At 40.7% G+C, this 16445-nt stretch overlaps 1 protein-coding gene across 2 annotated transcripts in view; it reads right to left on the reverse strand.

Annotated features, from left to right (window-relative positions):
- Nucleotides 1-90: 90 nt before the first annotated feature.
- LOC122888042 (phosphatidylinositol-binding clathrin assembly protein-like) overlaps nucleotides 91-16445 on the reverse strand; it is a 28839-nt gene continuing 12484 nt past the window's right edge. The window contains exons 8-19 of one of the 2 annotated variants that reach the window (XM_044221920.1): nucleotides 16075-16116; nucleotides 14153-14238; nucleotides 12934-13036; nucleotides 12238-12371; nucleotides 11896-11993; nucleotides 10073-10186; nucleotides 9926-9956; nucleotides 9677-9818; nucleotides 7313-7336; nucleotides 6778-6834; nucleotides 6514-6633; nucleotides 91-4819 (exon numbers count right to left, since the gene is read on the reverse strand). In XM_044221920.1, the coding sequence (XP_044077855.1) occupies nucleotides 4805-4819; nucleotides 6514-6633; nucleotides 6778-6834; nucleotides 7313-7336; nucleotides 9677-9818; nucleotides 9926-9956; nucleotides 10073-10186; nucleotides 11896-11993; nucleotides 12238-12371; nucleotides 12934-13036; nucleotides 14153-14238; nucleotides 16075-16116 (966 nt within the window). In that variant the 3' untranslated portion in view covers nucleotides 91-4804. The remainder of the gene's footprint in view (nucleotides 4820-6513; nucleotides 6634-6777; nucleotides 6835-7312; nucleotides 7337-9676; nucleotides 9819-9925; nucleotides 9957-10072; nucleotides 10187-11895; nucleotides 11994-12237; nucleotides 12372-12933; nucleotides 13037-14152; nucleotides 14239-16074; nucleotides 16117-16445) is intronic. The other variant, XM_044221921.1, reaches the window with a different exon arrangement.

Raw genomic sequence — 16445 nt, forward strand, 5'->3', positions numbered from 1 at the left:
ACTAATAATGAATCAGTGCTCAGGTACCAGCTAATAAATGTATTACTTTTAAAGTGTTTGTGGAGGAGTCACCAAATAACTATTACGAGCTCAGCATCAGATGACGATTTATTCAGTTTTCTTCCAAAAACATCAACCTATGCTTTTCAAATAAAAACCAATAATTTGATAACAATCCAAACCTGTTGATAATTCAATCACTTTGATATACAAAAAAAGAAAATGAGAAGAAATAGAAGGTATGGAACCTCACTCCCTGCTAACAAGACATTTTCATGGACACTGCTGAGTTTCGTGCCCTCAACAACGAACAGTTTACAGATGGACACTAGAGTACTGAATGAGTGTAGTGAAAGCAGTATACACAATACTGAGGGTATACTGAGGTAATATGAGTAGGCCTATGTACGTAAATGGACGAAGGGTGGAGTGTGAAACTGCATAGACATCATGCGCCTTTCGCCGGCATAATGACATGGAAATGCAGTTTCTGCACTTGTAACATGTAAGTCTGGTTTCCAGCCGCCAGATTAGTCCATGAAGTAGCTTCAGTGATGAATACAAAGGTCTATTTTGTAGGGATCCCTGTTTATATGCAGACAATTGAGTCAGTAGATAATGGTTTTAGGAGTCTTCCATTATGGAAAATAGAAGACTACAACCAGCCCATTGTTGTAAGTACTTCTTGACTTAAGTTCACCTCCTTCATGTCCTTTTTTGTAAAGTTAGAGTGCAGGTAGAACTATTGTATGCACTGACTATTTATATATACTTTTAGTCATTTTTATTACACTTGTTATGGAAAGGCAAGATGAACTCAGTGTAAGAGAAAAAAAATTACTAAAATTACAGACTCACCTGTTGAAGCAGGTTTTCTCAAACTCATCTGAGGATGCTTTTAGGAAATTTAACCCCAGATTGAATACTTCTAATTTGCCTTACAGCTTTTATGCTGTGCCCCTTATAGCAGGGGAGAGCAACATTAAGATAGGGTGTATTCTTGATAATTAAACTATGCTACAAAAAAGTGTACAGACATGATTGACAGACATGGGGATACTACATTTTGTCGCAAATTTGACCCAACAGTGGGGTTAAAAACCATGTCATTGATCTCAAACCTCTTGTCCAGGTCTGTACACTTTCTGGCCCGGTTTGCCGAAATTGTCTCAAAATAAAGTTGAAGCTTCTGTTGAATCTAAGCCTGGTTTCAGGAAACCAGTCTGTGCTTTAGAGGATGACTGGGAAAGAATAAGTCCAGTTGATGACAACAGACAGGACAAGACTCGGCAAACACGTAAAAAACACCACACAATATGAACCAGACCAAACACATATTACAGTACTTTGACTTTCAATCACAACCTCCCATGATGCTGCTGGCATAGTATGAAAAAGGAGCGAGCATTCAAACACACGTATTGAAAATAGCAACGCTTTAATAAAGAGCGATTTTACAAGACTGCAATGTCTAGCTAGCTAGGTGATAACTGGCATTGACATCCATGGTGTTTTACAAAGATGCAGTTATGGTAACTGGGTTTGAAGTTTGATGGGTTACTTGCAAATTGCATTTCTGCATGCGAGGCAGCCTTCAAACAGTTACAGACCCTACATTGTAAAACAGTTGATTTATGAATGTCAATGAACGTTCATGTCAAGAGGTAAGTAAAAAAATCTCATGGAGAAATTTCCTTAACATTTTCCAAACACACCGGTAAGTGAGAGTTCACACAATGGTCATGCTTTTACCGGGCACACAAGCCAATAAAAAGACGACACTTAATCATGCAAAAAAAGACAGTTTCTTTGTCTCTAAAAATAAAAGAACAAAAAATCCTTTTGAGTTCTGATATCATCCAGCTGTAGTGACCTTGAATAAGAAGAAGCTGCGCTTTGATGATGACTTTGGTGCAAAAAAATGTTCCTGTTTCGAAGAGGACAGACCCTGTCCTGTCCACTTCCTCGATGAAGACACTCTTGGTATAGACCAGTTGTGATAGTTTACCCTTGACCCCACCCCTTTCCTCCTTGAGATGGACACAAACATCAAACCCACCCGCCCACCCATCCCTGGATGATGACACCTTCAAAATACAACCATTCAAACACAGATACAGCAATAAATTGTCCCACGTACAGTACGTCATCCAATGGGGCTTCGATCACTTTACAGAGAGAGCACGTCTAAAAACACATGAACGGCATTACCTATATACAGAGGACACAGTAACAGTCAGAGGTTGGCCCAGGATGGATCGAGCTGCGTCGTGGGAGTGAAGTGCACAATGAAAAGAGCATTCAGCTGACGGAGAAAGACAAACCACTGAAACGACGAGTAATGGAGGAGTGAAACGACAATTTTCCAAAGGAGATATCCAAATGTCAGCTGGCCTCTTATTTAGAAACCTCAGAGAATATCTGCATGCTTGGTGACCATTTCTATCACTGCAGTCTCGCTCTGCAGGTAGTAGAGTCGTAGCTGCAGGGAGATTGATTTTTTGCGTAGCCAGCAGTTACAGTTCAAGGGTGACGATATATGCCACCATACAGTCGCAATTCTCTGACAATTTTTGTTAGCAATCACCAACATGTGCAGCTGTCTGCAGAGGTTCGCCTCAGATTCGCTTTGAGATTCCAGGTCAGATGACTTGGGGCTTAGGTTTTGTTTTGTTTTTTGTTTTTTTTTTGCGTTTTTCAGCAGATGAGTGATCCTAGAGCTACCTTAATTTGATGTTGGGTTGTACAGACTGAGACACAGTCACAATAACACTGCTAAGTTAGTACACGCTACCAGCTCACGAGAGACCTTTCATCTTTAACCGAGGAACATGACCCTGTTTATCTCTATGGGAAGGCATGTGCACACAAACACATACAGTACATGTACATAGAACAGACAATCAATAGAAAACGATTTGATCCCCAATTGATTATTGCCCCTTTCAACTGTACATCCCAGCAATGATTTTAGGTTTTTGTGCAGCAGAGCGTTGTCCCTCTTCTAAGGTTTGTGCTATATACACACACACATATATATATATATATATATATATATATATATATATATATATATATATATATATATATATATATATATATATATATCACGTCTGTCTGTGGGTCTAACTTGACCTTGATCTGCCAGAAAAGCCACATTAACATTTAACGTCTCATTAAAGCCTCTCGTCTCTGGCTGTCTGAATTGATCTGTATTTCGTTCCTGCAGGCATTACTAGGGTCGTGATCGACAGACATTACCCTCAGTTGCTTTCAGGCAGTCTGGTCCTTATTTGACTCCCCCCGACTGACCTTTAGCTGTCCTGTCCATAAATATTAACACTACATTAACAAACCCCTCTGTGCGTTAGCAATGTCTTTAATTCCTCCAAATGAAGGTGAGGCATATGCTGCGGTAATTACGCTTATCCAGTTTTTCTGGAGTGTAAAGGACTTCACAGGAGACTAATTTTGGACAGGACGAATGCTCAGGACATCATACAGTTGGGGAGTTAGACCATTTCTGAATGGCAAGACTGAGAATTGCCTCCTCACTAATATCCAGTCACCTCTCTATCTGGCTCCCAGTGCATTTTTCACTACTTTTAGAGCAGTATGGGTATAACAGAACAGGAGTTAGAAGAGATTATAAAACAAACAGGAAAAAAATACAGCATTCTTTACAGAAACCTGATGTGGACCCACAAGAAGTACAACACTACAGCAGGAACCTGCTTCTAAACGCCTACAAATTGGTGGAAAAGACAGTAACGAGATTGCATGATATTGCACAGCTGTAGAAGAGCCAAAAAAGAAGAAAATACACAGTGTGTACAGCATGTCCCCAAGTAGCAAAGTTAGTGTAAGAGGTTTGTTTACATCCAAATGCGATACCTGGGTCTGGCTCAGTGCTTTCATCAGTTAGTTCCAGTGCAGTAACATGTTGGTGCCTGGCAACACAGTAATGACATCAGGTACCAAAAGAGAAACGCATACAGTACATACCCTACACAGCCACGTCCATCCACACACACACAAACGCGCTCACAAAAATTATCGTTCCACACCGGATTCTTGATGTGAAGTTGGCAATTAAGAACAAATGGAGCTCATAAAAAGACTCAAACGGTAATGTTGATGCAGCACATTGAAATGTAGAAAAAGGGACACGCACACACTCATTCAAATCAGTTACATCTGACATCAGGTGATGGATGACACGCAACCCGGAACCAATCTGAACAAGACGCTAAAATCTCCTACACAGACATACACCCTTGGCAAAGTTCACATTGAGTAAAGTGCCAGCAAACAATCCAATCAGAGAAAGAGACGTGTGTCCTCCGAGTTTGATTTAGTTGTGGGATGGAGAGGGAAGTGAGTAAGGTTTTATACAGGAAATTATCAGGATGAGGAGGTCAGGAAGTGGCAATAGAGTTGCACTTCCATAGAGCTGTCAGTCATCACAGGTCATAATCGCTGCTTGAATTGGCAAATCAAACAGAGGATGAGTGGGATTGATGCGGAGCCTCTGGTGCCCCAGCATAATAGATTCAAAGACAGAGAGACCAGTAGCCACGTGGAGAGAGGAGAGGAGATTAGAAGGTCAGGTGACATGGAAACAGACATCAGCATTTCTTCTTTTATCCGTCCTCTGGTCCTCTCTCCGTCTTCCTCTCCCCTCCCTCTTCCTCTCTGTCCTCTTCTTTCTTCCTCCGGCACGGGATTTGGTTCTGGATTTGTTTTCTCTCTTTCCTCTCGCCTTCTCTTTCTCGGCTTTGCTGCCATGGTTACATCATCATCCCTACATGAAGTGCATCTGCAGAGAGGGCAGGGGGGTGATGGAGAGTAATTTAGTTCAACAAAACACCTCATCAAGTGTTCAGGCATCTATTGACAAGCATATTACCTGTGGCAGTGCCAGGAAAACAGCTTCTCAGTAAGCGTGAATGCTCAGTAAGCAATTATATTACTCTGTTATGTTTTGAATAATTGGTCAAAATATACTTGTTTGTTCGCCTGATAGTCTTGTAGCAGTACCAACTGATGATTACTCGCTGTGAAAAACACTTTTTTCACACTTGCTGGTCAATTTAAAAATTATCTGTCAACATGATTCATCCTGCTTCTAGGAGGGTCCACAGATTGAGCGCTACTTATCAAATCGTTAAGAATAGCTATGAAAGAGTGCATCAATTACTCAAGAAGACTTGCAGACATGAAGCATGTACTTACACTGTTATACTTTAGATCAATTTAGGATGTCAAACACATTCCAGTCATTTCGTGATGAAATCATTTAATTTACTCTTATTACTCTTGTACTATATTATTTTTATGTGCCTTGTCTACTTCTGCTTCAGTTGCTAATTTCCTACACTTCGCAGAAAAGTGTTCAACAACCCCCAGATAATGAGCTATAACTCCATGGCTACTACGTCTCTGTAAGCTACACATTCCAAAGCATAAAATTAAGAGCAGCCAATATTCAGTCAAGTTTCAATTTGGATTGTTTGCCCTCACACCGTCTTTATTGCCTCCTAAACATGTCTTACATTTATTGAGAGAGAAACTGATCTCCTGAGAGATGGCTGAAAGTATTTATTAGGCAAGTGCCTCATCTTTATGTGTGGAAGTGGGGAAAAAAGCTTCAGGTGTACTGACATTCGTGTGGTGGAGCTCAAAGTGTTTCTGTAATAACAGCTCATAGCTCATAATGTCAAACTAAGGTTTATGAAAAATTCTTCTATGAAACGGCATTGTAGTTGTTCTCAAAATTGCTCTGTGTGATGTCAGATTGTCTTTAATTTGTCATGTATGTGTGGCAGAAAGAAAAATACACAACTAAATTAAAAAGGTATGATAAGATATGCATGATACATCCAAACAGCAATCTAACAGCAGTTTTAAAAAGGCAGATTATTAAAGAAATAGTTCGACAATTTGGGAAATACCCGTATGTGCTGTCTTTTCAAGAGTTACATGAGAAGTTTGATACCACTCTCATGTCTGTAGAATAAATATAAGGCTACAGCCAGCAGCCAGTTAGCTTAGCTGTTTCCCCGTTTCCAGTCTTTATGCTAAGCTAAGCTAACCGGCTGCTGGCTGTAGCCTATATTGAACAGACAAACACAAGAGTGGTATCAATCTTCTCATCTAACTGTCAGCAAGAAAGCAAATAGGCAAAAAATGTATGCGTATTCCTGTAACTACAGTATGTGGCATATGCACTAATATACTGTGTGTGTGTGTGTGTGTGTTTCATGTTCTTATATCCCGGTGGGGACTTTAACCTGAATGCACACTAACCCATGGGGACTTATGTCACCGTGGGGACAAAAATTGAGTTCCCCATGGGTAGAGACTGTTTTTAAGACTTGGTTTTAGGGTACAGGTTACAATTAGGTTAGGGTTTGGGTGAGGTTAGGCATTTAGTTGTAATGGTTAAGGTAAGGGGCTAGGGAAGGCATTATGTCAATGAAACAGGTGAATGTGTGTGTGTGTTTGTGTTACCTGTGTCCCTGGGATGGGCCCAAAGGGATTGGTGGGTCTCAGGACAGGCTGGTTGTACATGACAGGCTGTGGGGGCATCATGGGAACGCCCCCCATCTGATGACTCATCTGAGGAGGGAGCTGGTCAGAGGACAGGTGAATGCAGGTGAAGACCAGAGGAAGAAAAAATTATTTCAGATTTAGAGTAGATGAATTCCAGCTGAGTATGAATGAAAGATTTCTGAATGTATGACTGAGATTAGACAGGATGGTGCTGTTCTTTACCATTCCATACACAGGCACTTGGGGTGTCGTCATAGGAAAAGCCACTGGTGCTGGAGCCTGTACAGCAAGAAAGAGAGGAACACAATAAACCACTTTCTGGCTGAGCTACAGTCTTAATCTTGACCTAAACATAATCCTGATACTGTCAGCTTTATGTCTAACCCATCAAAGATGCCCCCCAAACAAAGACAGAAATGTTTTGACTTTCTTAAACATTAGCATTTGTTTGCATGTAGCAAGACACTTAATCCTGAGCAACAAAAAGAGGTGCAACATTTAACAATGTTGAATTGAGGTAGCAGGTTGGCAGCCTGTAATAACCACAAGGGATAAAACAACAATGCCAAGGCAGCACAATAAGCAAAATAATTCCTTTTTCCTCTGATAATTTGTGTATCATCAACAATACAAACAGCCTAACAATGAAAGTGCCACAAGCATAGATTTTTAAAAAGCAAAGCAGAGAGGTTTTTGGAGGATGAAATCAGGTGCAAAAAGGAAGTGAGGAGGAGGTAAAGTGAAGAGAGGTACTTACATAGCCAGTATAGATCATCCCATTCTGTGGAGAGTTACAAAAGAAGAGAGTTAGAACAATAAAAGCCATGCTAGTGCCTTTTCTCCAAGTGGGCAGAGAAGATAAAGACATTTGCCCATTCCTCATGTTCCAATCACTTCTACTTTCTATTCAAGTCATGCTTCCGGCTTTCCAAGCCATTTGCTGAATAAATGAGAGGTTTGAGTTGAGAGGTCAATCAGCCGAAAATTAAAAGATGAAACCAGATTGAATGGAAGAGACGTGTAGATAATTAGAGTGGAGCACAAAGGATGGAGGCACATTTGGGAGCTCCTGCAAAAGCCCTGAATGCAGCAGAAAAAGTTACATTTGGCGAACAGGTATATTAGATGAGTTTCAGTACAGAATGAGATATATCATTAGGAGAAACTGACTTCACTGACAAAATGATGGATGGCACCAAATTAATACAAAATACAATACTTCTTCAAAAGGTTTCTACTGGAGTAGTGCAGTAGTGCTTCCCAGACAAAAAGGCCACATTTAGAGACTTGATCCTGTATAATATAGAGACTTTAATGTCTGGTTGATTTTATTTTTCCTTTCTAGTTATTTTATAGCCGCCAGAAGACGCACTACAGGTGTGTTCTTATTTTACTTCCGATGATTTTTGTAGTTTACAGTATCATAGGAAGGTGATAGTACATTTAGGTAACGAGTCAGCTGAGGTTTTTCTCTACTTTGGAAATCATGACATGCAACGATTAGCTGATGGACAGAACAATAATTAGCTATTTTGATAATCGATTCATGGCTTAAGTCATTTCTCAAGCAAAAACTGCCAAATATTCTCTGATTTCAGCTTCTCCAATCTGAAACGTTTCTGCTTTTCTCTGTTTTATCTCATTATGAACTCAATATTTTTGGGTTTTGGACAAAACAAACAATTTGAAGGGAGTTCAAATGTTTATTAATCTAAACTTTAAAACTTCCTGCACACCCACACAGGTGTTTTCAATAACTCTGGATAATTATACCTCTAGATAGCGATGTGCCGCTCGTTACACAGTGGCAAGGGCAGGGAAACCTGCTTAAATGGAGTGCAGGTGGCATGTGAGGCTATGACATTGAATCTCCATCAGCTGATGATCAAGTTGGCAGAGATGTACTTTTTCCATCTGGATTCCACCACAACAAACCGTGTGAAATATGTGCTTTTTTAGTCTGTGTTGTTAACACTGCTGTTTGTATACATGGTATTTTACGTGCTGCACAGAGCATTCGCTTCAAGTCCGCATAAGTGGCATGTGCTGTTTTGTGTGCCGAATTGAATTGGACTGGTCAGGGTCAGTCCTTTGTTCAGACTGCAGGCAAATCAGATTTGTTTCTCAAATCAGATCTTTAAGGCAGACTGTCCACACTGTTATTTTCAAGTGATCAGATTGGATTTGTGTGTCCAGACATCATCAAATAAACATGCAAGATTCTTCATCTGCAATACATTGAAATATTCAGTCATATTGATGGTTAAAAACAAAAATACACCCTAATGAAATAGTAGGCTATGGCTAATAAATAATTGTGCTACTCTCTACAGACACATATATATTATACATATATCCTATATATTTCAATTTAATTTGTATAATATAATATGAAACAACAGGGGGGGGTGACTGACACATCTCTAATGGAGATCTTGCCCTCCAAACAATCGCTCTGTCAAGTCGTGGTGCAAAACTGCTTCGTCACACCAGACAAAGTCAGCGACTCATGGATTCTGCTCAGCCGCTCTGATGCACTTCCGTCACTCTAGATTTGATGTCATTGTTGTGTGTTGCATTGCAAGTGACGCAATAGAGACTTTGAAGTCCAATTTGAGCAGCCGGACTGAGACGCATCTGTAGAAATCCGATTGGAATCGCATTCCAAACCACCTCCAAATGTGGCTTGGATCCGATTTGCAAAAATCTCATTTCATGTGTTTTTTTGCTGTCCAGACTTACTAAAATCAATCTGGATATGCCAAACAACAGATCTGGGCTGGCAGTCTGAACAAGGCCAAAGTCACACCCAACAGGCACATATCTGTCAGGTTTTGGAGAGCACCCAATGATAATGGTGTAAATTGTCCTGCTCATATCTAACAGGAGAAAGAGTAGGCTGTCAATCAAGCACAGTCTGTATACGCCCACATTGTCATAAGTGGAGGTCTAATCAGACTGCGTAAGTGAAAACACCTGTGTGAGTGGACTCTGTGTGTGTAGGGGTTTTACAGTAAGCGCCCTGCAATGCCACATGTGACCATGCACAACTCCAAACCATTTAAAAAAAAAAAAATCTGTCCAGAACTTGATGACAACGTGAATGTAGCTTTAAAGTTACCATCTGAGGGACGGGCATGGGGGCAGGTGCCATGGGATGGGTGGTGTGAGTCCAGTTGGTGCTGGTGCACATGGTCTTCGACTGCCAGCCACTTCCTCCTGTTGGCTTCTTCTCTACCAGCTGACTCCACTGCAGCTCCGGCCTGATGAAATAATGAGTCATAAGAGAGTGTGAACAGTGATAAAACTGGATAGACAGCTGAGTCATTTGCTTGGGGCTAAGTTTAAAATGTCAGGAAAACCTACTCACTTTTTAGCCGGGTTCCCCCCAAACTGCAGGTCTGAGAGAAGGAAAAAGAAACGTAACACCAGCTGAAAGGAAGCAACGCGACAGAAGAATAACAGGAAAGACAGAGAAGCGATGACTAAATATTTGGAAAGTATATAGTATACTCACTACCAACGAGGTTGGCTAATGAAGAGTCCAAATCATTGGGCAGCATTTTCCCAGAGTGCAATGGGGCTCCAGGGCTGTGAATGTGAGTGGGTGGGGCTGGCTTTAGCAGGTCACCTGGCATCCAAAGGTTACCATGGTAACATGAAAGGAGAAAAGATGAGTCAAGAGCATGAAGCAACATGTGTATCTAGCTCTGAGCTGTGTGTGTTTGTGTATGTGTGTGAGAGAGAGAGTGGGCATTTATTGAGGGGCCTTTAGGGACATTATTCAGACTTATCATACATATACATGTACAAGTGAAATGTTTTTACATACACAGCTGAAAAGCTCTCTTAAAAACTAATGAAACCTTTTACATAGACTACTAAAAAGCTTTCACACCTACTTGTAAAATGTGTTCATACACACAGCTGAAATGCTCTTGTATATTATTATGAAATATAACAGTCCAGTAGTGTCGTAGAAAAGGTTTCAGTCGTAGTCATCTGGACACTGTTTTCAGAATCAAGACGTTTCGGCTCCCATCTGGAAGTCATTCTCAATTGTGAAAAATGGTCCGGGAACTCAGAAATTTAAGCTACTCTGTGTTACTTAAGCCCTGCCCTCAGGAAGGAGTCTTCCTGAGTATCTGCTGATTACCCTGCCTAGTTTCATCTGAAACTGACCTAATTGTTTCCATGATGGCCCAGTAATCAGGCCTATTGTTTTCTGGCTGCACCTCCCTCATCACTGTTAAGCACCTGATTAGCATATGATTGGCTTGACCATGGTGTTAATACATTATGGTAAACAGTTGGCAAGTTGAATCTCAGACCACCATTTCTGTTTAAAGAGGGGTTTTCTTTTTTCACAAAGATGGCTTCTTTGACTCCTCTTTCAAACCAACTCTTCTCTCTACTTAGAATCTTCACCTCGCTGTCTTCAAATGTGTGGTTTGTAGCTTTTAGACGCAAATGCACGGCACTCTGCAATCCTGAGTTAGCGTGTCGTCTGTGCTGATAAAGTCTTTTGTGAAGTGGCTGCTTAGTCTCACCTATGTACCGTTCTTTGCAGTTTTCCTCACTGCATTGAATTGAGTAAACTACATTGCTCTGTTTTTGTATGGGCAACTTGTCCTTAGGATGAACGAGTTTCTGTCTTAAGATGAGTGATGAGGGAGGTGCAGCCAGAAAACAATAGGTCTGATTACTGATTACCGGGCCATCATGGAAATAATTAGGTCAGTTTCAGGTGAAACTAGGCAGGGAGACTCCACACTACGAAGTGCAAGTTCTCTTGCTGAATTTGAAGTATTTCAACCACAATGTATGTTCATCTGATCTTCCTTGTTTTTCAAGTGCAAACTTTATTTTTTGAGGTGAGAGGCAATGAAGAGGATGTTGCTTTTTTTTTTTTTACTAGTGCTCTGCAATGTATTGAGTCATTGCAAAGCAAAGAGTCCAACAATTTCAGTCAGGAGAGGCTTTACTCCTGTGTGTGTGCTCGATGATCACACACAAACTCTATCTGCGTTTCATGCTGAAGTTTGGACTTCAAAAACAAGGAGGATCAGATGAACATACATTGTGGTTGAAATACTTCAAATTCAGCAAGAGAACATGCACTTCCTAGTGTGGAGTCTTCTTGTTTCCGTATAGTATGTGAATGAGTTTGGTTTCATGTGTGTTTGTGAGAGGAAAAGTACATGTACATGCATAATAATTCTGAATAATGTCCCCAACGGCCCCTCATATTTATTTGCACGCTTCGTTGTATGTTTACATGATTATGTGTGTATATATGTGTGTGTGCGTGTGTAGGTTTGGTTGTGTATGCAGGCCTACCTCCCCAGGCATTGTTATTGTTGGGCACAGTGTGTGTGGTCTGGATGGGGGTGAAGTTAGGCTGCAGGGTGAACAGTTCACTGGTCAGGTTTGGCACACTGCAGGAAGGAAAATGGAGAGGATATTTAGTTTCTCATTTTATTTTTATGTTACCAGAAAAGACCATTTAAAAAAAAATCTAATTTACACTGACAGCCAAGCAAAAGGCCTCTTGTTGAAGAACTGGGGTGGAGGGATAAAATTAATTAACAAACCAAAGGCTAGTAGTTCGCAGACAAAACAGAAAACAATAAAAACTGTAATACTACAGTTCAAGCTGGACAAAGTCAATGTAAAACTCACTGGTTGTTGATGGGTACGATGGGTGAGTTGGAGTAGAGATCTGTGGCCCCTCCGCTGCTGTTGGCACTGCCTACGGACTGGGTGCTGGGTGACACATTGGGTGTCTGAATGTCAATCACCTTATGACCGTCCTCCTGCATGGGAAGCATCAACAGTATAATATGATATTTCCATGGTTTGTAAATAGCCCTGCAGCACACATGAACAATGTTAACCTCCTCTGGAAAAACAACAAAAAAAGATCTCTCATATTAAGTAGTGTACCCATTATAAATATTTATATTCTCTGTGCTTTTAAAAAGTACGACTGTCCTGGATGCTTCTTTATTTGAATGAAAAATCCACTGCAGAGGCTCTTGAGATTGTGACTTCATTTTCATTCTCTGTGCAGCTCTGTATGCTACGGGCCAGCAGCCCGAGACAGACAGTGTATTTCACTGTACTGCAGGATTAATGCACTTGTCCATTCAACAGTGTGGAGGACAAAAAGACTTGACGTACAGTTTTGTACACAGTTCACACACGCTTAAGTGATTCCAGTGTGCTTTTCTCACATAAAAGCAAAAACAGCTTATTTGTGAAAAGGTATGTACACTGGTAATGATCATATTGTGGTTTCATTCAGTACAGTATTGTTGGTGTGGAGTATTTCCTGTCTTGAGCTATCTATATGTGTATGTAAGCTATGAGTCTCGCCTTGTGTTGCTGCAGTCTGTTGTCTTCTGTCTTGTCATCCATACGGCTGAGAGAGATCCCAGTGCTGGAGAGAGAGGACACTGCACTGGACAAGGTGCTGGATCTAAGGGTGAGACACACACACACAAACATATTTTTGCGGAATTTACACATTTGTAATCTTGCGTTGTTTTGTTTGTCTTTGCTCTTTTCACTGAGTTGCACTTTATAGTGCTTTGTAACCTGAATTTTAGTTCAACAAGACTTAACAAGAATCTACAACTGTAATAGCAGCTTGGTGAGGCTGTAATGCTCAGTTTAAAGAAAACCAAACTGTTAGAGAACGGAAGTATTGACATTTTGATTAGATGATGCACTAGATGAAAGGTCTGAGGATAAGTCAATAGGATTCCTCCTCTGGGGACCATGACTGTCTGTACCTAATTTCATGGCAATCCATCCAATAACTTCAGAATGGTGGACTGACCAACTGACATTGACATCCCCAAAGCAACGCCGCAAGCATGGCTATGATGTTTAACAGCAGTAGTAGCAGCACTCCCATTTTACAAAGCCAGCAGAATCCATGATGTTAGTTTTAGCCATGCTAGCAGCTGTCTATCACTTTGGTTTGAACCGAAATAGCTCAAAGATTGGATGGATTGCCATGAAATTTTGTAGGGACATTCACGGTCCCCAGATGATTAATCCTAATGACTTTGGTGATCCCATGACTTGTCATCTGGTGCCCCCATGAGGGTGATATTTATGATTTTGAGTGAAATCTGGGACAGACATTCATGCTCCCCTCAGCATGAATTGTAATATCTTTGGTGATGGAGTTCTCATAGCGCCATCAGCAATCAGCATTAGCTGTACTTTGTGTTTAGTGCTAATTAGCAAATGTCAGCCTGCTAACACGCTACACTAAAATGGTAAAAATAGTAAACATTGCCTGCTAAACATCAGCATGTTAGTATTTTCATTGTGAGCATGTTAGCATGCTGACACTAGCATTTAGCTCAAAGTACCACTGTGTCTAAATACTTTTAGTCTTGTTGTTCATTGTTGTTTTGTAATAAAAGTAGTACTAGTGGCAGTAGTACATGTAGCAGCAGTAGTAACAGTAGAACTAGTTGTACTAATAATTGCAGTAGGAACAGCAGTAGTACAGTAGTAATAGTAGTATTAAGTGGCTGGTGCATCAGATCAGAGTAGCCTCTTTGTGATCTGATCGTACCTGCTGGCAGTGGAGAGGTCCTTGAGCTTCCTGCCCTCCAGAGAGGCTAGATGCTGCTCCAGAGCCTCCAGGAGAGAGCTGGGAGCCTAGGGGAGGGGGGTAAATGGGGGGGAGGGAGTTGATGGGGTAACATTAGAACCACAGCCAAGTGGACAAAATGGGACACACTGCTTTCTCTCACTCCCATCTCCTCACCTCCTCATTTTCTCTTGCTCACATTTGCACACGCACAAAGCAGCAGCAAAATAAAGACATTATCCTCAGGTTCATTATCTACTCTATGACAGCTCTTTGTTCTTTTTTGTTTTGCATTTGGTTTCATCAGGTTTGGTTGACCAGCATGCACACGTCAGCCTTGGATCATGCAAGCGAGTCCACAGCGGGACTGACAGGTCAGGACAGAGCAGAGCATCGCCGCTGCAGGGCTCAAGAGTAGAAACACAACAAACACATCTCTGAACCATCTAATGAGCCCATGCAGAGGCCAGCAGTGCACAAATGCTCTCATAAACAATCACACTTATACACACGCATACACATAAAGAAAATCACAGTCTAAAAATTAAGAGTTAACTCGTGGATTCCACGTTAGGTTAAATGTCAAATTAACGTATTATTCATTTGATTTAGTTTGGAAATTAGGCTGCAACTAAACAAAAGTGCTAAATACCAAAACTTTATCCCACTGGAAGCCAAGGAAGTTAACTCCGTGAAATGTAAACGTCAGGTGAAAAACCAGGTATACACATTGAGCAGCTGGCCAGCACTCTTTATTAGAAAACAAAAAGGATGGATGGGTTCATTTTGACCACATGTGATACCATGGTTTTCATCTAGAGCCTTACATTTCAGCACCAGAGAACACAATGCAAACACAACAAGCAAAGAAAAGATTTCTCATATACTTATTTTAAGGGGGAAAGAGAGTAAAATGCGAATTCTGGATATCCTTCTTCAGAGAAATCTAGAATATGCTAAAAGTTTAAAAGTAAAACAGACACATATCTAGAGCTCAGTATAGGCATGGGTCACTATGTTGTTGAATAAGGGCATATAAGGTCTTCATAAGCACTACAAACATGACATTAATTTAAATAAGTCAGCCCTTTTCAGTTTGTTACCTGATTTGTCACATTGTAAACATCCAATTATGTGTTCACTGAAAAGGATAAGTTGCATTTGGGGCCTTTAGCATGATATGCAGTACTTATGATGGCATTATGTACTCCTATCCAAGTCATATTTGCAGAAACCTATTTAATAAAAACCATTCGCTGCTCTCCCCACAGCTAATGCAAAGGGACATAATCTTTTCAGGAAAATGATTTGAACACTGCTTATATGGGCAAAAACCTATTTCATAAAGCTGTGCTGACTTATTTGTATGATAAGCCTTTGAATGAAGTCTGAGAGAAGTCTTGATATTTACTCTGTGAAAATGCCAGAAAGACTGGTGGAAAAATGCAGACAGATACTAAGCCCCGGTCATGGACATCTAAAATAGAAATATACAAAAAGAAGCTAAAAACTTTTGTTTTTCAGCCGCATAAATGCTGCCTTCAAAATCTTACCTCAGAGTAAAATTTGTTGTGCAATGATTCAGTCAAGAATAAAATAAAATGCCTATGCTAATGCATAGAAATTGTGAATGAAAAAATGTGCTTCAAGGCTATTTGGAGGTCTTTATTTATTGTTTCCTCTCTATTCTAAACTCAGTTCAGAGAAAAAAGGAGAAAAGGCGAAGGAGTTAAGGAGAGTGAAGAAGAGAGGAGGAGGACGGGGCAGCTGCAGTGTGGGCAGGTCTGTAGGGTGAGTAGGGAACGGGAGCGTTCAGAATGAAGCATTATGGGATTGACTTGACGGATTTAAATACTGGTTGACTGACTGGTTGATTGACTGATTGAGATGAGATGTAGACTGACCTGTGTGAGATCGGGGCTGTCGCCCTGATCTATCCCAACTCGCTGTGTCACAAAAAAGGAGGGAGGGGTAGGGAAGGGAGGAGGGAGGCAAAATAAAAAATAAACCAAATGTAACAATAAAACAAGGAATAAACCAAAAAACCCAACAGAGTAAAAAAAGGGAAAAGGCGTGTGAAGGAGGAAGAGGAGGAGGAGGAGGAGGGAGAAAGAAGAATCAAACCCAAGCATTCATTACCTTCATGCAGTGGCTGGAAAGAAAAACAAATAAAAGACAACAGAGGAGGAGGGGAGGAGGGCACATGCACACGCATACAAACACCTATATATACACAGTACATGTACACACACACTTATAAGTACACACACACACA

The sequence above is a fragment of the Siniperca chuatsi genome, linkage group LG14 (assembly GCF_020085105.1).
Source record: "Siniperca chuatsi isolate FFG_IHB_CAS linkage group LG14, ASM2008510v1, whole genome shotgun sequence".
Taxonomy (NCBI): domain Eukaryota; kingdom Metazoa; phylum Chordata; class Actinopteri; order Centrarchiformes; family Sinipercidae; genus Siniperca; species Siniperca chuatsi.